Raw genomic sequence first — 24,955 nt, 5'->3', positions numbered from 1 at the left:
TGTACTTCCCATCTCCAGGACTCAAGTCCGGCCTGCCGGTTTCCCTGAATCCCTTCATAAATGTTACTTTGCTCACACTCCAACAGCACGTCAAGTATTAAAAACCATTTGTCTCCATTCACTCCTATCAAACACGCTCACGCATGCCTGCTGGAAGTCCAAGCCCCTCGCACACAAAACCTCCTTTACCCCCTCCCTCCAACCCTTCCTAGGCCGACCCCTACCCCGCCTTCCTTCCACTACAGACTGATACACTCTTGAAGTCATTCTGTTTCGCTCCATTCTCTCTACATGTCCGAACCACCTCAACAATATATATATATATATATATATATATATATATATATATATATACATACATACATATACATATATATATATATATACACACACACACACACACATGTGCGTATCTGTGAAGTGTGACCAAAGTGTAAGTAGAAGTAGCAAGATATCCCTGTTATCTAGCGTGTTTTTGAGACAGAAAAAGACACCAGCAATCCTACCATCATGCAAAACAGTTACAGGTTTCTGTTTCACAGTCATCTGGCAGGATGGTAGTACTTCCCTGGGTGGTTGCTGTCTACCAACCTACTACCAACCTACTACTTAAGCACTGTTATAATTCTTTTATAATGTTACCTAATTTTCCCTTTGCTCCCAAACTATAAATAACAAACTAGTGTATGTTCCTACTACACTACTGTGCAATTCCTTGTACCATCTTCCACCAGCTAGTATCAACTACCTCAAATAATATTTCTTTAGTGATATTAATTGCTCAAACTTTATGCTATTAGGCAAATCTTACTCTCAGATTAATTTCATATCACAGTGTCAATCTATTTAAAGGTTGTTTTTACCACTACTTAATTTAGTCCCTTTTTACATTTCTCCTGAAATAATTCTCTATATACCAATACATTGTACTGCCCTTTATTCAGTAATTGATATACTCCTAGTTCTAACAACAATTAAAGGGCTACTTTCAGGAGATTATTAAAATACTCCAGGTGCTATTGACTACCTCAGGTGCTACTGATTTTGTTTTAAATACATTCTTTTATTATTATATTTATTAGCTCCTTTATTTTAGCTGTAAATATCTACCCTAGTTCATAAACTCACATTTGTTAAAATAATTAAGGTGCTATTAGATGCTTAAGTGTATAACTGAATTATCTATTCTGTAATAATCCCTTTTTCTTTTAAATTTTTACAAGTTTTAGAATAATCATGGAGCCTTATTCATAAGTCTAGTTGTAGATTCAATATAAATCTTATATTATTTCACTCAGAAAATCTAGTTTGTAAAATTACTCTCTTCCTATGATTACAGGCATAGATCCTGATGTAAACTTTTTACAAAACAAATTACATGAATCAAACAGTAACTGTAATTACTATACAGCAGACCAAGCAAAGCCATTACTCAGTGCAAATAATAACATAACCATCTTTAACTACAATGTCAGATCCTTGAGCAAACATTATGATGACCTCACAGCATTACTCAATTCCCTTCATTCCAATATATCAATCATCACACTCACAGAAACCTGGCTTAAGCCTGATGTTACAGATGTCTATACCATTCCTGGGTACATGGCCATACACAACTGTAGAACAGACCAGCAAGGGGGAGGAACAGCTATACACTACTCAAATCAACTCGAATGTATCAATAAATCTTGCACAAGGAACAAACATGGAGAATATATCATAGCCAAATTTAAATCAAAAGACCTGCAAAAAAACCCCTCACAGTTATAAACATCTACAGAGTACCACAGTCAAACATTTACCACTTTAGTGAAAAACTAGGAAACATGATTACTGATGCACACATGAATCAAGACCATCTACTACTAACAGGAGATGTCAACAAACATACTACATGACCAGGACCCACAAGTAACTGAATTCACAACCACAATGAGTAAATGCCTGTTGCTACCAGCAATATCTAAACCTACAAGAATCACCGAGACAAGCATCTCCTTAATAGACCACATATGGACAAACACCATATCCCCTTTAAAATCAGGCATAATCACAGACAGCACTACAGACCACTAACCAACCTTTCTCATAACTAATCTGGGCAAACTGCCGCAAGACATTACTAAAGTAACCTTCAGACTACATAACGAGACAGCAGTTAACAACTTTATAGCAGCTATGAATAACATCGATTGGCAAAATGAGCTTGAAACATATACAGATATGAATGTATAAATAATTTTCTAAAAAAAAAAAAAAAAGCCCAAAGAATCTATAACAAACATTGCCCCCAAAAAACTAAACAGATCACAGCAAAGAGACTGAATAATCCCTGGCTAACACCAAGCACCCTCAAATCCATTAACACAAAGCACAAATATGAAAAACAGTATAGAATGGGTCAATTAACTAGAGAACAATCTAAACGTTACTTGTCAGCACTTACCAGCCTGATAAGAAGGTCTAAAAAATTGTATTATGAAAATAGATTACATAACATCAAAGGTGATATGAAAAAACCTGGAAAACTATCTGAAATTCTTGGAACTAAAAAGTTATCCAAAAACAAAACAATCAAACTAACAAAATCAGATGGACCCCTACTCACACCTACTGAAACAGCGAACAGACTAAATGTTTTCTTCTCCACCTTAGGAAAAAATCTAGCGAACAAAATACCAAGCGCAAACACCTGTCCATCAGACTACCTCATAGATACCTACCCAAATACGCTATTCCTAGCTCCAACCAATGCCATAGAAGTTACACTCATCATAAACACCCTTAAAAACAAGGCAGGAGACAAAGAACTTGCCTGCTTTTATGTACAAAAAAGCTTCTCAAGTATTGTCACCAATTATTGCAATGCTCTTTAACAAATCCATTGAATCATCTATCTTCCCAACAATCCTCAAAATAGCGAGGGTTACTCCGATCCATAAAGGAGGTGTCCAAGCTGACTTGAATAGCTATAGACCAATATCTAACTTACCACTGCTCTTTAAAATATTTGAAAAATTAATTCATAGACGGATCTATTCCTACCTCGTCTCCCACGACATATTAAACCTTTGTCAGTTTGGATTCAGGAATAATAAAAGCACAAATGATGCTATCATACACATGCTAGAACTTATACCGCACTTGAAAAGAAAAGTCCCGCTGGGCATTTTCATTGATTTCCATTAAGCATTCGATTCAGTCGACCACGAACTGCTGTACTCCAAATTAACGCACTATGGTATCAGAGGCCACTCCCTCAACTACCTAAAATCATATCTTAGTAACAGAACTCAATGTGTGTATGCAAATTATGCAAACTCTTCCACTCAATCACAGTAGGAGTCCCACAAGGAAGTGTCCTTGGACCACTCCTCTTTTTCATCTATATCAATGATCTACCGAATGCATCACAGCTACTCAAACCCATATTATTTGCAGATGACACTACATAGGTCTTTTCCCACCCAAACACAGTCATACTAGCAAACACAGTCAATGCCGAATTACAGAAAATATTTGCCTGGATGATTAACAAACATACCCAGAACACTTATAAAACCTATTTCATTCAGTTTGGAAACAAAGCTGCAACTGATCCAATTAACATAACACTAAATGGATCATCAGTCACAAGACTCATAGAGGAAAAATTCCTAGGTATCCACCTTGACAGTAGCCTTAAGTTCTGGACACACACACAACAAATCACCAAGAAAATCTCCAAGACTGTAGGAATACTATCAAAGATAAGGTACTACATTCCACAATCAGCTCTCCTGGAACTGTACCATTCACTCATATACCCTTATCTTACATATGGAATTTGTGCATGGGGATCAACAACATCCAATCACCTAAAACCTATAATAACCCAGCAAAAGGCAGCAGTAAGAATGATAAATTCCCACTCCCGCCAGCATACTCCACCAATTTTCAAAAGTCTGAATCTGCTCACCATTAAGAACATCCATACTTATTCATGTGCCTACTACATACACAGAACAATACACGCAAATATAAACCCTCCACTCAAACTTCTCCTCACCAACCTAAACAGGACACATGACCACAACACATGACACAGATCTCTTTCTGATATACCTCGTGTCCATATCACACTGTGTAAAAACTATGCACATAAAGGGCCCCAAAACATGGAATTCATTACCAGAAGATATTAAAGTAACCCTGTCTGAAAATCAATTTAAGATTTCTCAAAAGCCACTTAATCACCCTAGACTAAATGCTAAATACTCGGTACACACAATATAAAAATATGGTTATAAATGACCATAATTTTTAAAGGGGTGGACCGGTAAGCCAGCAGAAGGCCTCGGTCAGATGACCAACGCTCCAAAGGTTGGTCATCATCTGATTAAGACCCGCGTCAGGAAACATTTATCCTGTTTCCTGACGAACCTTACCTAACCTAACCTCAGTACACACATACTCACTTATGTACTCCCACATCATAACTTCAACAATCACTTTGAACCTTTTATCCATTGTTGACAGGAATATAATCAAATCATAGTTTTCACAAAAAGCATTTTTGAATATATGAATATATCTTTTGTTTTATACAAATTTTGATTCATTTATAATAATAATCTACTGTGCAACTATGAAATAATTACTATCCTACTGTACAACTATGATATAATCCTTAGTGTTAAGTAGTCTGTAAGCCAATAATGTTAAGTTGGCCCATAATGCCAAGGCATAATAGAGGCTCTCTTTGCACTGCAACCCACTATTGTAAATACAAAATCTCAATGTACTGTTTGCAAAGACATAAAATAAATAAATAAATCTAACAATACAGTCGAAGATTGTAATGTTACTACTGGCACTGAGAAGGTTATTAGCCTGACTAGCAATGTAGTAATGGCAATTAACCCTTTCAGGGTTTCCGACGTACTAATACGGCTTGCGCACCAGGGTTGATGTACTAGTATGCCTAAATTCTAATGCCTTCAAATCAAGCAAGAGAAAGCTGGTAGGCCTACATATGAATGAGTCTATATGGTCAGTGTGCACAGTATAAAAAAAAATCCTGCAGCATAATGAGAAAAAAAAAACTTTGACCATGTTTTTGGTTTAAAACAGTGACTTTGCACTGCATTTTCATATGGTATTTATGATTGTATTCTAGTTTTCCTGGTCTCATTTTATAGAACGGAAGACATATTACAGAAATTGAGACGATTTTGATTGGTTTCACAATGAAAAGTACCTTGAAATTGAGCTCAAAGTAGCAGAAATGTTCGATTTTTGCCAAAGTTCAAAAGTAAACAAATCATATGCAGTAGTCTGCATAACAGTAAATCTTCTATTTTTTTGTGAAAATAAAAATTCAAAGTGGAAAGCAAAAGAAATGTAAGAGGGGCCTGGGGACGTGACTAATGAACAGAGGAAATGTTATTTTAGTGCCAGGAATGTCTGTCTTGTTTATTCTGGACCCTATTTGGAAATTGGCATCTTTTGAAATTTGCGTGAAACTGGCAAAATTGCTAATTTCTGACCACTGTATTGGATAGTTGAAATCGGTAAATGGGTGGTTTCTTGTACTCATTCGATAGAAAAAATGCAGTTCTAGCGAAATAGTTACGATTTTTGTCGACTAGTACACTGGAATTGGCCGAAAATAGGGCTCAAAGTTGGCAAAATCGCAGATGCATAAACATCGTCGAGATCACTAACTTTGCAAGAGCATAATTCCGTAAGTTTTCCATCAAACTTCGTACTTTTCATGTCATTATGATCGGGAAAAGATTCTCTATCTTTACATAAGAAAAAATAATTTTTTTTCCAAAAAATTTTCAACCCTGAGAACAAGTTTAGGAGAGGGCCTCTCGACCCTGAAAGGGCTAAGAACATAAGAAAGAACACTGCAACAGGCCTACTGACCCATGCAAAGCAGGTCCATGCCACCCCCGGCTTAGAATAATGACCACCTAGTCAGGTCACTTCCACTTAAGGAAGGAGCACGGCATCAGACCTAGTAGCACAAGCTATTCAGGTCCAACTCACACCCACCCACACCCACTCATGTATTTATCCAACCTATTTTTAAAACTACATACGGTCTTAGCATCTATGACAGCACTTGGGAGTTTGTTCCACTCATCCACAACTCTATTACCAAACCAGTGCTTTCCTATGTCCTTCCTGAATCTGAACTTTTCCAACTTGAAACCATTCCTGCGAGTCCTGTCTGGATATTTTCAGCATGCTATTTACATCCCCTTTATTTATTCCTATTTTTCTATTTATACACCTCAATCATATCCCCCATAATACTATGCCTTTTTAGGGAGTGCAGATTCAGGGCCCTCAGTCTATCCTCATAGGGAAGATTTCTGATACATGGGATCAGTTTGTCATCCTCCTCTGTACGCTTTCCAGTGCATTTATATCCATTCTGTAATATGGTGACCAGAACTGTGCAGCATAATCTAAATGAGGCCTAACCAAGGATATATATAGTTGAAGAACAACCTAAGGACTTTTATTATTTATACTTCTTGATATAAAGCCAAGGATTCTGTTAGCTTTATTGTGAACACTTATGCACTGTTGTCATGGTTTCAGATTACTGCTAACCAGAACTCCTAAATCCTTCTCACAATCGGTAGTATTAAGATCTACACTATTCAGTTTATAAGTGGCATGGTTATTTTCCTGTCCAACATTTAGAGCTTTGCATTTGTCTATATTAAACTGCATCTGCCACTTCTCTGACCACTGCACCGGTCTATTCAAATCTTCCTGGAGTGCACTAATGTCCTCATTAGAATGAATTGGACAGCCTATTTTGGTGTCATCGGCAAATTTGCTTCTGTCACTATTTATTCCCTCATCTATGTCATTTATGTAAATTGTGAACAACAACGGGCCCAACACTGACCCATGTGGAACACCACTTGTGATGTGCCCCAATTCTGATTTCTCCCCATTTATGCAAATTCTCTGCTGCCTATTTGTCAACCATGTCTCTACCCAGGAAAAAATTTCTCCTCCTATTCCGTGTGCTTTAAGTTTCCTCAATAGCCTCTGATGTGGAACTCTATCAAAAGCCTTACTGAAGTCCATATACACTATCATATTCATTACCATGATCTACCTCCTCAAACACCTTAGTGAAAAAAGTTAGTAAATTCGTAAGACAGGAACACCCCTTAGTAAAACCATGTTGAGATTCATTTATCAATTTATGCCTTTCAAGATGGCTACGAATTGCTTCGGCAATTATTGATGCCATAAATTTTCCCACTATAGAGGTAAAGCTTATTGGTCTATAGTTCAAAGCTAAGGATCTGTCACCTGCCTTGTAAAGAGGCATTACATTTGCCATTTTCCACTTATTGGGCACTATGCCAGTTTGTTGTGATATGTTGAAAATATTAGCCAAAGGTATGCTAAGTTCCTCTTTACATTCCTTTAACACCCTTGCAAACAATTCATCAGGACCTGGGGATTTATTAGGTTTTAATTTCTCTGTTTGTCTGAGGATCATGTCACTAGTTACCCCAATCGTGCATAGTTTATTATCGTCCTGTTCTACATAATTTATTATTTTTGGAATTTCGCTAGTATCTTCCTGAGTAAAAACTGAAAGGAAGTAGGTATTCAGAATTTCACACATATCTATCACTTTCAGTGATCTGACCTGAGCTACTCTTAAGTGGGCCAATCTTGTCTCTAACCTTACTTTTGTATACCTGAAAGAACCCTTTTGGGTTAGTCTTCGAATCCCTTGCAACCTTAGCCTCAATCCTTTTTGCTTTTCTTATTCCATTTTTTATTTCTTTCTTTAATGAATATATTGATTTCTTAACTGCCCATCCCCTCTTTTGATATGCCTATATATGCCTCTCTTTTGACCAATGATATGTTTTAATCTATTGTTCATCCATTTGGGATAATTTTTGTTAGATCAAATTTCCTTACTTGGAACAAAAGTTGTTTGAGCAACTAGAACTATGCTCTGAAAAATGCCATATTGGCAACCAACACCAGCTACCTGATCCATAGTCAGGTCATCCCAATTTAGCCCACCCAGGTAATTTTTCGGTCCCATGAAATCGGCCAAGCGGAAGTCTGGGACATATTTGATTGCAGTTTACTGGGCAATTCCATAATATATTGAAACGAAGTGATTTGTGATCACTTTCCCCAAGCTCATCATTAACCTCAACATTATTAATTAGTGAATCTTTGTTGGCAAGAACCAAGTCAAGCAGATTGTTTCCTCTAGTTGGTTCTGTCACAAACTGTTTTAAAAAACAATCCTGAACAGTATCAAGGAAGTCACTAGACTCAAGATTTCCTGTGACACTGTTCCAATCAATCCGTCTAAAGTTAAAATCTCCCAGTAACACAACATTTTCATATCTAGACGTCTAACCTTATGAATTTCGTCCCATAGCAGCTTACTGTACTCCCTATCAAGGTTTGGGGGCCTATAAATCACACTCAAAATTAATTTTTCATGCCCCTCGAGAAACTGTAGCCAAACAGACTGTGTCCGATGTTTCTAAATTATCTCTCGTATACATCGCCACTTCACCACCCTTCCTGTTGACCCTATCAGTGTGGAATAGTTTATAATCATGTGTGCTGCATTCAGAAGGCATTTCTCTATCCTTCAAGTTGAACCAGGTCTCTGTTATAGCAATAATATCTGTATTACCTGCACTTGCAAGTAATCATAGCTCATCTATCTTACTTCTTAGACTCCTATTTGTATAGTAAACCTTAAAGAACCTTGCCCTCTACTATCTATCTTTATTTGTTGATCAATCGCTTTGCCTTTACTAGCAAATTTATTTTGAATATTGTCTTTTAAACATATCCCTGAGGTATCCTGTTAATATCTGCTGTTTCCAACCCTAATGCTGCAGTCTGATTGTTTCCCACAAACACCCATACCTCTATAATCTATCAGTTTAAAGTCCTAGACAAGTCATCATTTACTCCCTCAATTGAATTGGCTAATGCAACCACTCCAACCCCGTAGAGATGAACCCCATCCCTTGCATATATATCATGTTTGCCATAGAATTTGTCCCAGTTATCAATGAATGAGATTGCAAGTTCCTTGCAGTACCTGTCAAACCTGTTAAACCACTAACAAGTATGAATATATGAACTAAGATAATTATTTTTAATCTAAAAATAATGGCACTACTGAATATAAAAGTAAAACAATGAAAATAAGACACTTTAGTGCCTGAGTTAGCACCTTAATTATTTTAAAGTTAAAAGTAATGGTTTTGAGTATAAAATAAAACAAAGAAAATATAACACTTAAGCACCTGAATTAGCACCTTATGTATCTTAAGCAACTGGGAATTATAAGTAAGTAAGTAAGTTTATTCAGGTATACACAAATACAGTTACATAGAATTATCATACATAGCAGCATGTGTAGAGAACCTAGGATAACCCAAAAAAGTCAGACAGAGTGACTTATTTCCATTACTAAATGTAAAAAGAAGAAAGACTGTTTCTTCTTTTTTTTTGGGTCACCCTGTCTTGGAGAGGGGTAGTCAATGTGTTAAGAAAATCTTTCTTCTTTCTTTCAACACACCGGCCATATCCCACCGAGGTGGGGAAGAATTCTGTTCCACTTCCCCATGGAGATAACAGGAAATAAACAAGAATAAGAACTAGAAAGAAAATAGAAGAAAACCCAGAGGGGTGTGTATATATATACTTGTACATGTATGTGTAGTGTGACCTAAGTGTAAGTAGAAGTAGCAAGACGTACCTGAAATCTTGCATGTTCATGAGACAGAAAAAATGACACCAGCAATCCTACCATCATGTAAAACAATTACAGGCTTTCACTTTACACTCACTTGGCAGGATGGTAGTACCTCCCTGGGCAGTTGCTGTCTACCAACCTACTACCTAGGGTGTTAACAAAACATATACGTATATATACAGATGCTCGTTGCTCTACGGTGGTTCAACTTATGATATTTCACTTTACGATGGAGTGATGGTGATGCACATTCAGTAGTCATGAAACTTTGAATGTTGATCTGTTCCCAGGCTAGTGATATGCTGTATGATATGCTGCACAACATATCACTACAAGTACTCTACCTGTATCATCCATGTGTGATGAAGTCAATGTACTGTATGTAAAACTTTTTTGTACTGTCCATTTACTGATAGGATAAACTATTTAGTAATTATTTATTTATTGGTATTTAGTAATTATTTGTTTATTTGCTTAGTGACAGTTGTTATTTATTTACTTAATTATTGTAACATTCATATTCGACTTACAATAAACTTACGATGAGTTTATCAGAACGTAACCCCATTGTAAGTTGAGGAGAACCATATAGTAATTATTTGTTTATTTACTTAGTAACAGTGGTTATTTATATACAGTGGAACCTCGTTTTTCGGCCACTTTGTTTATCGGCCAATTCGTATTTAGGCCAGTTTTTCGGTGGAAATTTTGCTCCGTATTTTGGTCGTTGCCTTGTATATCAGCTGTATTAGACACATTAGCCTACCTCTCCCACCGGGATGCCAGGCTTTGGTGAGTCAGTCTCCCTTTGTCTGTCGGCGAGTGAGCATATACTCCATGCATTCATCCAAACATTTCCTTAAAATCCATTGTCTTTGGTGTTTTTTTATTAAGTGCAACTGTGAAATAAGTCACCATGGGCCCCAAGAAAGTTCCTAGTAAAGTTCCTTTGGTAAAGACAGTGAGAAACACTATTGAATTTAAGAAGGAAGTAATTGAAAAATATGAGAGTGGTGTACGGGTGCTGGAACTTGCCAGGACGTATTTCAAAAACAAATCAACAATCACTTCTATCCTGGCAAAGAAAGAACAAATCAAGGAAGCTGATGTGGCAAAAGGAGTAAACCTATTAACATAAAGGAGATCACAAACAAATGAAGATGTGGAGAAGTTGTTGGTGTTGTGGATCAGGGAAAACGGTTAGCAGGAGATAGTGTTTCAGAGATGATCATTTGTGAAAAAGCAAGGCAGTTGCATGTGGATCTCGTAAAGACAATGCCTGGTACTAGTGATGATGTTAATGAATTAAAGGCCAGCAGAGGCTGGATTGAGAGATTTAAGAAGCGTAGTGGCATACACAGTGTTGTAAGGCATGGGGAGGCTGCAGGTTCTGACAAACGTGCCTCTGAAAAATTTGTGCAGGAATTCAAGGAGTACGTAAAGGCTGAAGCTTCTACGTACCCCTTGAAAGACAGGCTAACTAATTTGTTCTGTGCAAATGCTAGTGGGGATTTCGAAGTGAAGCCTTTACTCGCGTATCACTCTGAAAATCCCAGTGTTTTCAAGAAAAACAATGTAGTCAAGAGTAAATTGTGTGTGATGTGGAAAGTTAATCATAAGGCATGGATCACAAGGAAACTTTTCATTGACTGGGTTCATGAAGTGTTTGGCCTGAGTGTGAAAAAATACCTCCTGGAAAATAAACTGCCACTCAAGTACCTCCTGGTAATGGACAATGCTCCTGCTCATCCTCCAAACTTGGTAGACCTATTGTCTAGGGATTTCCGTTTTATAACAGTGAAGTTCTTGCCTCCTAACACTACTCCCCTCATCCAGCCCATGGACCAGCAGGTCATTTCTAACTTCAAAAAACTCTACTCAAAAGCAGTGTTTCAGAAGTGCTTTGAAGTGACCTTGGACACTAAATTGACTAAGAGAGTTCTGGAGGAATCACTTCACTATCCTCCATTGCATAAGCCATATAGGTAAGGCTTGGCAGGGAGTGACTTCCAGGACTTTGAACTCTTCTTGGAGACAACTATGGCCAGACTGTGTCCTCAAGGAGGATTTTGAAGGGCTTGAGGCTGACCCTTACCCTGTCGACCCTCTGCCTGTTGTGGAATCTATTGTGGCATTGGTGAGGTCTATGGGGTTGGATGTGAGTGGCGAGGATGTGGAAGAGTTGGTACAGGACCACAGGGAAGAGCTAATAACCACTGAAGAGCTGCAACACCTTCAACTGGAGCAGCAACAGACCACAGCTGAGGAACTTGCTTCAGAGGAGGAGGAGGAGGAAGAGAGAGGGAAGGATGTGCCTTCTTCAGTGATTAAGGACATTTGTGCAAAGTGGAATGAGGTGCAAACTTCTGTGGAGAAATATCACCCTGACCAAGCTGAAGCATGCCATATCTGCAACATGTTCAGTGACAAAACCTTGCCCCATTTTAGGGAAATCTTGAAGAGACACCAGAAACAGACACTCTGGACAGTTATTTTGTGCGACAGGGATCCAGTGACTCTCAAGCTGGTCCTAGTGGCATTAAAAGACAAAGAAGAGAAGTAACCCCAGAGAAGGACTTGTTACCTAAAGTCCTTATGGAGGGGGATTCCCCTTCCAAACAATAATCTACCCTCCCTCTCTCCTCCCTGTCTTCCATAAGCCAACAAGAGTCTTCAATAAAGGTATGTAATAGTGATTTAAATGTTATTAATTTTACACAAATAACCCGCACATAAAAGACAGAAGCTTACGACGACGTTTCGGTCCGACTTGGACCATTGACAAAGTCACACTGACTTTGTGTGACTTTGTCAATGGTCCAAGTCGGACCGAAACGTCATCGTAAGCTTCTGTCTTTTATGTGCGGGTTATTTGTGTATCGTTCCAGTCACGGTATTGTGCCTTTTTGTTAGTTATTAATTTTATTTAGTTCTCATTGTTTCGTTTAAGTAAAAACTACAATTAATCTTTAAAAAATGTATTTTTTGTGAGTATTTTTGGGTGTCTGGAACGGATTAATTGTACTGACATTAATTCTTATGGGAAATACTGCTTCAAATTTAGGCCGCTTCGAATTTAGGCTGACCTAATGGAACAGATTACGGTCGAAAAACAAGGTTCCACTGTACTTATTTATTGTATCATTCATATTCGACTTACGATATTTTCAACTTGTGATGAGTTCATCAGAACATAACCCCACTGTAAATCGAGGAGCACCATATACAAAAATGTTAGTTTCAATGATAAATTCAGTGACACTAACCCATAACTGGCACACGTGCTGGTTGAGGTGGATGCACAAGTCTTGGCTGCCCCACTGCTATTTCCAGAGTCACTGTGGCTTCCAAATACTCCTGGAGAGTCCCCACCTGAACCTCTGGTACTGTTACCACCTGAAGAGTGACTTTCAGAGGATTTTACACGAGAGACAGGTGCTTGAACAGACCTGTTGCATATGAGCATAAAATTAGTTTTGATTTAAGGAATGATCATTAAGAGTTTTACCAATATTACATACTGACTAACAACCACAATTCCATATACTATATACTATAAGCTCATATTATATTATTATAATCAAATAAAGTGCTAAACTGACAAGGGTCATGCAGCGCTGCGGGGCAGAAAATACTGCCGGGGCTATAAACAGCTAGGTAGAGAGGAGATCAGAGTTGAGGGGAGAAAAGGGCTGGAACGGACACTAGGGGCTATGTGTCAAAGATTGTATAGTAAGGCAGTTGCTGACAAAGTCAAAAAGTGATAGTAAGTCAAAGGCAGGGCCATCTGCATGAAGGGAAGATAAGGTACGAGTGGTAGGGCAGCAGCGTCGGTGGAGGTAAATCCTGCGAGCTCGCTGGTAAACCAGACAATCCACAAGTAAGTGAAGAACCAAATTAGGGAAACTACAAACCTCACAGACAGGAATAGGGTGTCATTCCATGAGACACCCATGGGTAAAGTGAGTAAGGCTGATGCGGAGACAGGAGAGCGAAGTCTCCCAAGTACGGCAATGGTGGTAAGAAAATGGATACAAACCTAAAAGCGGCTTAATAGAGTGCAATTTGTTATGGTGTATGTCTGACCACTGTTGTTGCCAACAGCCATGAAGATGGGCAAAGATGACTGTAAAATAATCCCTGAACAGAATACCTCTATAGGAAACCAGAAAAATCACGTACTGCTGACCATGCAGCAGCATCCGCCTGTTCACTGCCCTGCACATCAACATGTCCAGGAACCCAACAGAAAATGATGTCTTTGTTTTTGCTAGCCACATGGTGCAACCAAAGTTGAATACAAAGGACCAATGGATGAAGGGAATCAAATTGTTTCATGGCCTGTAAAGTGCTGAGGGAATCTCAAATGATCACAAATGCTGAAGGAGACACATATGTAATACAGAGAAGTGCTATGAGGATGACATACAACTCGGAGGTAAAAGTACTAGCTGAGTCTAACAAATGACCCCAAACAACATTGTCAGGGAACACCGCCGCAAACCCAACACCGTCACATGATTCAGAACCATTTATATAAACACAGTGATGGCATGAGCATGTGACTGGAAGTGATCAAGAAAAAGAGCAAGAAGCAGCTGTAGGTAGGAGAGCTTTAGCGCACGGCAGTAGGGGAGAACAGATACGAACAATCAGAACCTCCCAAGAGGGAAGAGAAAAGGCAGACACTACATGAACATACAAGGGAGGCAACTGGAAAGATGATTGGAGTGAAAACGAAGAGAAAATGGTTGGAGTAAGCAGGGGCACCAAACAAATAACAGGCTTCTACTAATGGCTGAGACCAACCTATATGTAGTGGGAACATGAAGGTAATGAGAGCAGACAAAGTAATGATGGCGACGAGCATCACAATGATCGGCTAAGGAAGGAACATTCGCCTCAGCAGAGAGGCTTTCAACAAGAGATGAACAAAAGGCATCAAGGCATAAATGTAGACCCTGATGATGAAGGGGCTCTAACTTGGAAAGAGTTGTAAGAGAAGCCGCAGAACAGACTTGGTTGTCATAATCCAGGTTGGACATGACTAGGATGGAATGTAAACGGAGGAGAGTCCGGCAATCTGTTCCCCATGAACGGCACAAAATTTTTAAGAAGATTCAGCTGACCATGGCAAGCTGCCTTCAAAGAAGAAATGTGATAAGATAAGATTTCGTTCGGATTTTTAACCCCGGAGGGTTAGCCACCCAGGATAACCCAAGAAAGTCAGTGTGTCATCGAGGACTGTCTAACTTATTTCCATCGGGGTCCTTAATCTTGTCCCCCAGGATGCGACCCACACCAGTCGACTAACATCCAGGTACCTATTTGCTGCTAGGTGAACAGGACAACAGGTGTAAGGAAACATGTCAAAATTTTTCCACCCGCCGGGAATCGAACCCAGGCTCTCCGTGTGTGAAGCGGGAGCTTTAGCCACCAGACCACCGGGCCACCGGTGTCATTGTCAGTAGCATTGTAAGGGGAAGTGGGCCACCCCAGGTGACACCAAGGGGTGACACCATAGAACCTCTAAAGAAGGTGACACTAATGCCCAAAACAGTGCTGCAGCAACATAAGAGAAAAATCCTTCATTTCTATATAGCCTCTTATATGATTACAGGGTACAAATAGGCCTATATGGGGAAAATCATTGATTTTCATTATGTGATAGATGATATTGCAGGATTGAAGGTAAGGAAATGCAAGATCTGATTCAATGAGATGTTAACTGTACTCAAGGTCAAATCGGAACTAGTGTTTCTCTGATATTGCAATGTTTTTCTTTATTTTTCAAGTTTTTTTTATTTTTTGCATTGTTGAAGATGAATAAATCTAGGATCTGTTGCCTGTACTCAAAGTGGTATTTGAGTTTATGTTTCCTCAATAATATTATGATTATTTATTTTATCATTAATAAAGTTGAGGAGTAATCTCCTGCTCGGTTTATGGCCCTTAAACATTCTCATTGCTGAACATTAGTCACTGGGTATGAAGTAGTGACGTAACTGGAGTTTACTCTCCCTCATCCCCCTGCCCTTGGATTTCATGGGGGCGACACCAAAGATGCCACCCCGGGTGACACCAACCCTAGCAACGTCACTGTTCCACATCAACCGGTGATCAAATAGAAGGCCAAGAAACTTGACCATATCACATTTTGGGATATGTGAGCCATGTAAATACAATGGAATATCTGGGACAAGAGGACATCAAGTGAAGGTAATGAAGTGGGTTTTCACACTAGAAAATTTAAATCCATGAGAAGTGGTCCAATGGGAAACATGGTCAATTGCATCCTGAAGGGAGGCCGCTACCAGGCAACAGTCAGCGCCTGCGTAAGTGCTGACGACCAAATATGCGATAAAAGAACAGAAGGTAAGCCATTTATAGCCAAGAGAAAAAGGGTAGTGTTAAGGACACAAACTTGTGGTACTCCCTACGCCTGAACAAAGTCTGAGGAATGTGAGGCGCCAACACGGATACGAAAAAGTCTTTCAGATAAGAAAGCAGCAAGGAAGGTCGGTAGATTACTGTGGAGGCCTAAGGAGTGGGCCTGGGCTAAGATGTTATACCTCCAAGCAGTGCCATATGCCTTCTTGAGATCAAAAAAAAAGACTGCTAGGATGGAGTGTTTGTTAGCAAAATTCCTATGTGATGCTGGCCTCACTAAGTCAATAAAATGCAGTTTGTAGCCACTTTCCATGGCTAGCATTATGAAACCCCAAATTTTTATCAAATTATTCTCTATAAAACCTAATTTTCATTTCTAATTTGTTAATCTGACAGCAGTTAATTCTCAAAGTTGCTCAAACACTACCTCATCTTTTATACAATGTATTTTTCTTATACAGTGGACCCCCGCATAATGATCACCTCCGAATGCGACCAATTATGTAAGTGTATTTATGTAAGCGCGTTTGTACGTGTATGTTTGGGGGTCTGAAATGGACTAATCTACTTCACAATATTCCTTATGGGAACAAATTCGGTCAGTACTGGCACCTGAACATACTTCTGGAGTGAAATAATATCGTTAACCAGGGGTCCACTGTACTCTTTTACGTTTATATTTGTAACTATCATTTACCATCCCCTATTAGTATAGAACTATACTTTATTTTTAACTGTCTATTATGTACAGTCTATAATAAAATTAGTGCAATACAATCCAAAGCTAGGTGCTACTGATTATAACCTTATTTTTTTTTACTGTCTATCGTATACAGTCATTAGTGAAATAACAGTTAGGTGCTAATGAAATATCTAGTCTTAATCGTTCATCATATTTCATTACTACTATATCACTAAATGTTTGTTAGTATCTACAGTCTACTGAAACAATATACACTTATGCCAATATTGTTCAATCACCCCCCCTATTACAGATATTAATATTACCCTTTATCACTTTCTGCAACTCATAATTATTTAAATATTTACCAGTCAACCCTAAATGCTCAATGCTGAAATTGACCCTAAACTGAACCTACATAATCTAAATCCCAGTAAACATTTAACTGAAAACAACTGCCTTTATTACACACCAGCAGAAGCCAGTACTGTCCTCAGCAATACCAGAAATATTACAATTTTGAATTAAAATATTAGATCCCTAAGTAAACACTATGATGACCTCCTGGCACTCCTAGATTCATTTGAGACGACCTTCTCCTATATTATTCTTAGACATCTACACATTACCAGGATACACAACAATCCACAACTGCAGGCCAGAACAAATTGGGAGAGGTATTACCAGCTATTATTCTAATGAACTATTATATAGCAACATCATATCTTTCAATGATGAATATGGTAAATATATATTTGCAAACTTCTCTGTAAAAACTTAAAAAAAAAACCTATAACAATTGGCCATATACAGGATGCCTCATACTAATATCCCAGCCTTTAGTGATAAACTACAGCACTGATTACAGATACACAAATGAATAAGCACCACCTACTACAACCAGGAGACTTCAACATGAACCTTGGCCTAACATATGACCAACATGTAACTGACTTCATTAACAATATGAACAATACCCTACTCGTGCCAGCAATTACAAAACCAACAAGACTAAGTGATACGAGTGCAACCATAACTGACCACATATGGACAAATATACTCGCCTCCCTTAACCCTTTCAGGGTCCAAGGCCAAAATCTGAAGTGGTGCCCCAGTGTCCCAAGAAATTTTGGAGGAAAAAAAAAAAAAAAAAAAAAAAAAAAAAATCTTACAGAATTAAAGATAATATTTTTGTGAAGGTAATAAAACAAAAATTTTTTTTGATCAGTACTTACCGAGATACAGCGGCGGGAAGTTGACTCAAAATGACCGGGTGGCGGCAACATCAGTGACTTCCGCAAAATCCCATTTTTTTTATTTTACGTTTTTTATACTCTTTTCTTTTCTTTTCTAATTTTTTTCTTTTTCTAATAACATTTGTGGCCTGTGAGACCAGTATAATGTATATTGTATAAGTGTACACTCACTGTATTCAACACAATAACTGCACTAATTTGTTTATCATTATACAGGTCCTCCATCACAAATCCGGCATCATTGGGACCTGTAGTGTGCCGGATTACTGAGTTTGCCGAATTACATAGTAGTTAAGTTAGAATACACTTAATAAAATTAACCAACTTGACTTACACAGTTCATTGAACATAGGCAAAAATCGAACATTTATGCTACTTTGAGCTCAATTTCAAGGTACTTTTTGTACATTTCGTACTTTTCGTATGGTATTTATTGTTGCATTCTAGTTTTCCTGGTCTCATTTTATAGAATGGAAGACATATTACAGAAATTGAGATGATTTTGACTGGTTTTACAATGAAAAGTACCTTCAAATTGAGCTCAAAGTAGCAGAAATGTTCGATTTTTACCAAAGTTCAAAAGTAAACAAATCATGCTGAGCGTCCAATACACGTCAACTGGTGAGTCTAATATTCTTTCACAAGTGCGCTGATATTATTTATACCATTTCTACACTACTGCAGCAGTCTGCATAACAGTAAATCTTCTATTTTTTGTGAGAATAAAAATTCGAAGTGGAAAGCAAAAAAATGTAAGAAGGGCGTGGGAACGTGACTAATGAACAGAGGAAATGTTATTTTAGTGCCAGGAATGTCTGTCTTATTTATTCTGGACCCTATTTGGAAATTGGCACCTTTTAAAATTTGTGTGAAATTGGCAAAATTGCTAAATTCTGACCACTTTATTGGATAGTTGAAATTGGTAAATGGGTGGTTTCTTGCACTCAATCGATAAACAAAATGGAGTTCTAGCGAAATAGTTATGATTTCTGTTGACTAGCACACTGGAATTGGCTGAAAATAGGGCTCAAAGTGGGCAAAATCGCCGATATGGAAACATCGTTGTGACCGCTAACTTCGCGAGAGCATAATTCCGTAAGTTTTCCATCAAATTTCATACTTTTGGTGTCATTATGATCAGGAAAAGATTCTCTATCTTTTCATAAGAAAAATAATTTTTTTTTTTTTTTTTTTTTTTTTAAATCTGGGTGACCCTGAGAACAAGTTTCAGAGGGGGCCTGCCGACCCTGAAAGGGTTAAACCCTTTGACTGTTTACATCGTATATATATGTCTTATACGCCACTGTTTCTGACATATTTATACGCGTAAATTCTAGCAGCTTCAAATCAAGCAGGAGAAAGCTGGTAGGCCCACATGTGAGAGAATGGGTCTGTGTGGTCAGTGTGCAGCACATAAAAAAATCCTGCAGCATGCAGTGCATAATGAGAAAAAAAAAACTGACCGTTTTTTTGGAATAAAACGCCGACTTTGAGGTGTATTTTCGTATAGTATTTATTGTTGTATTCTCGTTTTCATGGTCTCAGGTGATAAAATGTAAAACATATTACAGAAATAGAGATGATTTTCATTACTTTCACAATGAAAACGACCTTGAAATTTAGCTCAAAGTACCGGAAATGTTCGATTTTTAAGGCAGTAGTCTGTATAACAGTAAATTTTGTATTTTTTTTGTATGAATAAAAAATCAATATAGAAAGCAATAGTAATATAAGAGGGGCCTAGAGACATGACTAATGAACTGAGGATGTTATTTTAGTGCCAAGAATGTCTACATTGTTAATTCTGGACCCTATTTTGAAATTGGCATCTTTTTTAATTTGCATGAAAGTGGCCAAATTGCCAATTTCTCACCACTTTACTGGGTAGTTCAAATCGGTAAATGGGCAGGTTTCTTGAACTCAACTGATAGAAAAAAATGGAGTTCTAAAGAAATAGCTATGAGTTTGGTCAACTGGAACAACGGAATTGGCCAAAAGCAGGGCTCAAAATCGGCGTAATTGCCGATGCATATATGTCGCCGAGACCACTAACTTCGCGGTAGCGTAATTCCATGAGTTTTCGACCAAATTTCGTACTTTTGGTGTCATTACCATAAGGAAAAGATTCCCTATCATTTCATAAGAAAAATAATTTTTTTTTTTCCAAAACTTTTGTGACATAGAATGACAGTTTCAGAAAGGGGCTTGTGACAGTCAAAGCGTTAAAAACAAGGCAGGAGACAAACAACTTGTCTGCTTTTATGTACAAAAAAGCTTCTCAAGTATTGTCATCAATTATTGCAACACACTTTAACAAAGCCATTGAACCATCTACCTTCCCAACAATCCTCAAAATAGCGAGTCTCTCCAATCCATAAAGGTGACCAAGCTGACTTGAATAACTATAGACCAATATCTAACTCACCACTGCTCTCTAAAATCTTTGAAAAATTAATTCATAGACAGATCTATTCCTACCTCGTCTCACACAACATATTAAACCCTCGTCAGTTTGGATTCAGGAATAATAAAAGCAAAAAATAATGTTATCATACACATGCTAGAACTAATATATACTGCACTCGAAAAGAAAGAAGTCCCGCTGGGCATTTCCATTGATTTATGTAAAGCTTTTGATACAGTTGACCATGAACTGCTGTACTCTAAATTAACGCACTATGGTATCAGAGGCCACTCCCTCAACTACCTAAAGTCATACCTTAGTAGCAGAACTCAATATGTGTATGCAAATGGTGCAAACTCTTCCACCCAACCAATCACAGTAGGAGTCCCACAAGGATGTGTCCTTGGACCACTCCTCTTTCTCATCTACATCAATGATCTACCGAATGCATCACAGCTACTCAAACCCATATTATTTGCAGATGACACTACTTACGTCTTCTCCCACCCAAACCCAGTCATACTCGCCAATACTGTCAATGCCATATTGCAGAAAATATCTGCCTGGATGATGACTAATAAACTTACCCGGAATACAGTGGACCCCCGCCTTACGAACGCATCGCGTTACGTTAAATCCGGCATACGAAGCATTTGAAATAAAAAATTTTGCTTCGCCTCACGATAAAAAACTCGCCTTACATGATTCGTCCGGGACGTGTCCCAAGTGTGGCCTCAGTGCCAGTGTTTACAAGCCAGCCAGTGCAGTCGCATCTATGCATACATTCGGTACATTTCACATTATCCCAGTGTTTTTAGTGCTTGTAACTGCAAAATAAGTCACCATGGACCCCAAGAAAGCTTCTAGTGCCATCCCTGTGGTAAAAAGGGTGAGAATTAGTATGGAATTAAAAAAAAGAGATTAAGGAAATGTGTGCAAAGTGGGTTGAACTGCAAACTTTTACGGATGAAAATCACCCTGACACAGATACTGCAAGCCGTGTTGGCAATCTGTACAATGGCAATGTTATGGCCCATTTTAGGGAAATCTTAAAGGAACAGGAGGTACAGAGCTCTATGGACAGATCTGTTGTGCAGTAGAGGTCCGGTAACTCTCAAGCTGGTCCTAGTGGCATTAAAAGAAGAAGGGAAGTAACCCTGGAAAAGGACTTGCTACCTCAAGTCCTAATGGAAGGGGATTCCCCTTCTAAACAATAACTTCCACACTCTCCCCTCCTCCCATCCCACGAATCACCAGATCTTCAATAAAGTTAAGTGTCATGTATTCTGAGAAACCGGTCGTAAGTCGAAATGGTCGTAAGTCGAATTTTACTACTGAATATCAGCAAAACATTTTTGTAATGACTATTTTATTGTTTTATTTGGTATTTCATGTTTTACTTTACTTTTTATGCTGTTAGTACTGTATTTTATACTGTAAGGTTTAGGATAAACATTGTGTACAACACAAATAGTTGTTTATTTCCCAGAAATTTGGCATAAAAAACACGGTCGTAAGTCAAGTGGTCGTAAGTCGAGCAGGTCGTAAGTCGGATGGTAGGTGTACTCAGTACTCGCATACTCGATTATGTATTCCCATATCATAATTTCAACAATTACTTTGAACCTTTTATCCACTGTTGACAGTAATTTAATTGAATCATTGTTTTCACAAAAAGCATTTTTGAATATATGAATATATCTTTTGTCTTGTATAAATTAGATTCACTTATAATTAATAATCTACTGTACAACTATGATATAATTCTTAGTGTTAAATAGTCAGTAAGCCAATAAGGTTAATTCGACCCATAATGCCTAGGCATAATAGAGGCTCTCTTTGCATTGAAACCCATTATTGTAAATACATAATCTCAATGTACTACATATTTGCAAAGACATAAATAAATAAATAAATAAATAAAATAAATAAATGAACCATGCACGTTAGCCACCCCTAAGTCACTGTTTTACACCACCATTGCAATGTTTCTCATAATGCACTGCATGCTGCAGGATTTTTTTTTATATAGTGCACACTTACCACACATATGTAAGCCCAAATCTACCGGTCATAGCTTATCTGAGCGAGCTGAGCTCATGGCAAGTGACAATGGCTTCAAAGCCACCTTATCTTTTATGGATAATGTACAGTGTGTGTGTTTTACACAACAAGAAGCATTTCTTTTATTTGTTGGAACCATGGCTAGGGCTAAAAGTAAGCAGGTTATAACAATAAATGAAGAAGTTGGAATGACCTATGCAGCAAGTAGCACCACCAAACAGTAGCAGCAGGTTAGTGTGGCAACCCTGGAAATTTGAAATTATGCTAGCTGTAATTTGTGCTGGATTACTGATGGAACCGGATTACCGACTGCCAGATTAGTGATGGCTGACCTGTACTGTGCAAACTACATTTATAGAACAATCAATTCTAATACAAATCCTGACCTCAAGCGCTTTCTTGACAGTTGCAATAGACACAATACCAGACACAAAAGATCTCTATGACATTCCCTGTGTCAGGCTAAATCTTTTCAAGAACTCTGTACATAAAAGGACCCAAAATCTGGAACTCTCTGCCAGAAATCTCATCTAGCATTTTTAAAACTACAGTTAGAAAACACCTTATCTCCTAGCCCATCATAAATAAATATGTAAAAACCATACAAGTATTTTTTCAATATCATGAACCAAAGATAAAGATAAACTAGGCAAATTATTATTATTATAATCAAAAAGAAGCGCTAAGCCACAAGGACTATACAGCGCTGCAGGGCAGGAAGGAAGCGAGGGCATCAGGTGGCAAAAGGGAGATGGATGAGCAACAGGTTACGGATAACAGCGGGGCAGTGGATGGTAAAAGGGTAAAGGGCAGCAAGAGACTGAACCAGAAAGGGCTGAGGGGAGTGCGAAAAGTATCATCAGAGTTTGTGGAGTAAATCAGTCGTTGTCAAGAAGTCAATGAGAGAGTCAGGATTAAAGGAGGGTCCATCAGCAAGAAGGGAAGGTAAAGAGAGAGTAGGAGAACGAAGACGACGTTGGAGGTAAATTCTGCGTGCTCGTTGATAGAGAGGGCAGTCTAACAGAATGTGGCTAATCGATACTGGAACTTGACACTGCTCACAGAGAGGAACAGGGTGCCTCTCCATGAGATACCCATGAGTAAGACGAGTGTGGCCAATGCGAAGGCGGGAGAGAGTGGTCTCCCAACCTCGGCACTGATGACAAGAAGACGGCCAGTAACCTATGCTCGGTTTAATAGAATGAAGTTTGTTACCGAGCAGAGTTGACCAACGTTGTTGCCAACGGGTGCGAAGGTGGGTAGCTATTGCAGCAAAATAGTCCAGAAATGGAACACCTCGATAGGAAATTGGTAGGTCATATACTGCTGACCGCGCAGCAGTGTCTGCCTGTTCATTGCCCTGTACGTCGACATGACCAGGGACCCAACAAAAAACAATATCTTTATGTTTGGTAGAGATACGGCGTAGCCAAAGTTGGATACGGAGAACTAGGGGATGAGATGTATCAAATTTTCGTATAGCCTGTAGAGCACTAAGGGAGTCTGAGACTACTACAAATGATGACACAGGCATAGATGCGATACGAATAAGTGCTGCAAGAATGGCATACAGTTCAGCAGTAAAAATGCTAGCTGAAGATAGTAAATGCCCTCGTACGACGCTGTCCGGAAACACTGCTGCGAATCCGACGCCGTCTGAAGACTTAGAGCCATCTGTGTACACAGCGGTGGCATGAGAATGAGAGTGGAAGTGATCAAGAAAAAGAGAGCGGGAAGCCACCGTAGGCAGTTGAGCTTTCGAGCAAGGGAGTGAGAAAGAACAGACCCGAACAGCTGGAACTTCCCAGGGGGGTAGGGAAAAGTGAGATGCTACATGAACATATAAAGGTGGTAACTGAAGGGAAGACAAGAGTGAAAGTAGGCGAAGAGAAAAGGGACGGAGCAAACAGGGGCGGCGAACGAATAAAGAATGTCTACTAATATCGGTGACCATTCTATAAATGGAAGGATTGTGTAGATCGTGAGAGCGTACATAGTAACGAAGGCAATGGGCATCACGGCGATCAGACAAGGATGGAACATTTGCTTCTGTATAGAGGCTCTCAACAGGGGAAGAGCGAAAAGCACCAAGGCACAAACGTAAGCCTTGGTGATGGATAGAGTTAAGGCTAGAGAGAGTAGCAGGAGAGGCCGCGGAATAAATCTGGTCACCATAATCGAGTTTCGATAAAACGAGGGCTGAATGTAGGCGAAGCAGAGTTCGACGATCAGCTCCCCAGGAAAGATGAGCAAGGGTTTTAAGAAGGTTTAGCCGGCTGTGACAAGTTGCCTTCAGAGAGGTAATGTGAGGTTTCCAGGTTAACCGACGGTCAAAGAGAAGGCCTAGAAACCTGACTGTATCACGTTCGGGGATAGGGGAG

At 38.7% G+C, this 24,955-nt stretch overlaps 1 protein-coding gene across 1 annotated transcript in view; it reads right to left on the bottom strand.

Annotated features, from left to right (window-relative positions):
- The window catches only part of LOC128688504 (uncharacterized), a 436,494-nt gene that overhangs the window by 60,087 nt on the left and 351,452 nt on the right, over positions 1-24,955 (bottom strand). The window contains exon 21 of the mRNA XM_070084744.1: positions 13,045-13,227. Within this exon, the coding sequence (XP_069940845.1) occupies positions 13,045-13,227 (183 nt within the window). The remainder of the gene's footprint in view (positions 1-13,044; positions 13,228-24,955) is intronic.

The sequence above is a fragment of the Cherax quadricarinatus genome, chromosome 13, assembly GCF_038502225.1.
Source record: "Cherax quadricarinatus isolate ZL_2023a chromosome 13, ASM3850222v1, whole genome shotgun sequence".
NCBI classification, from domain to species: domain Eukaryota; kingdom Metazoa; phylum Arthropoda; class Malacostraca; order Decapoda; family Parastacidae; genus Cherax; species Cherax quadricarinatus.
This window is presented reverse-complemented; position numbering and strand designations above follow the sequence as displayed.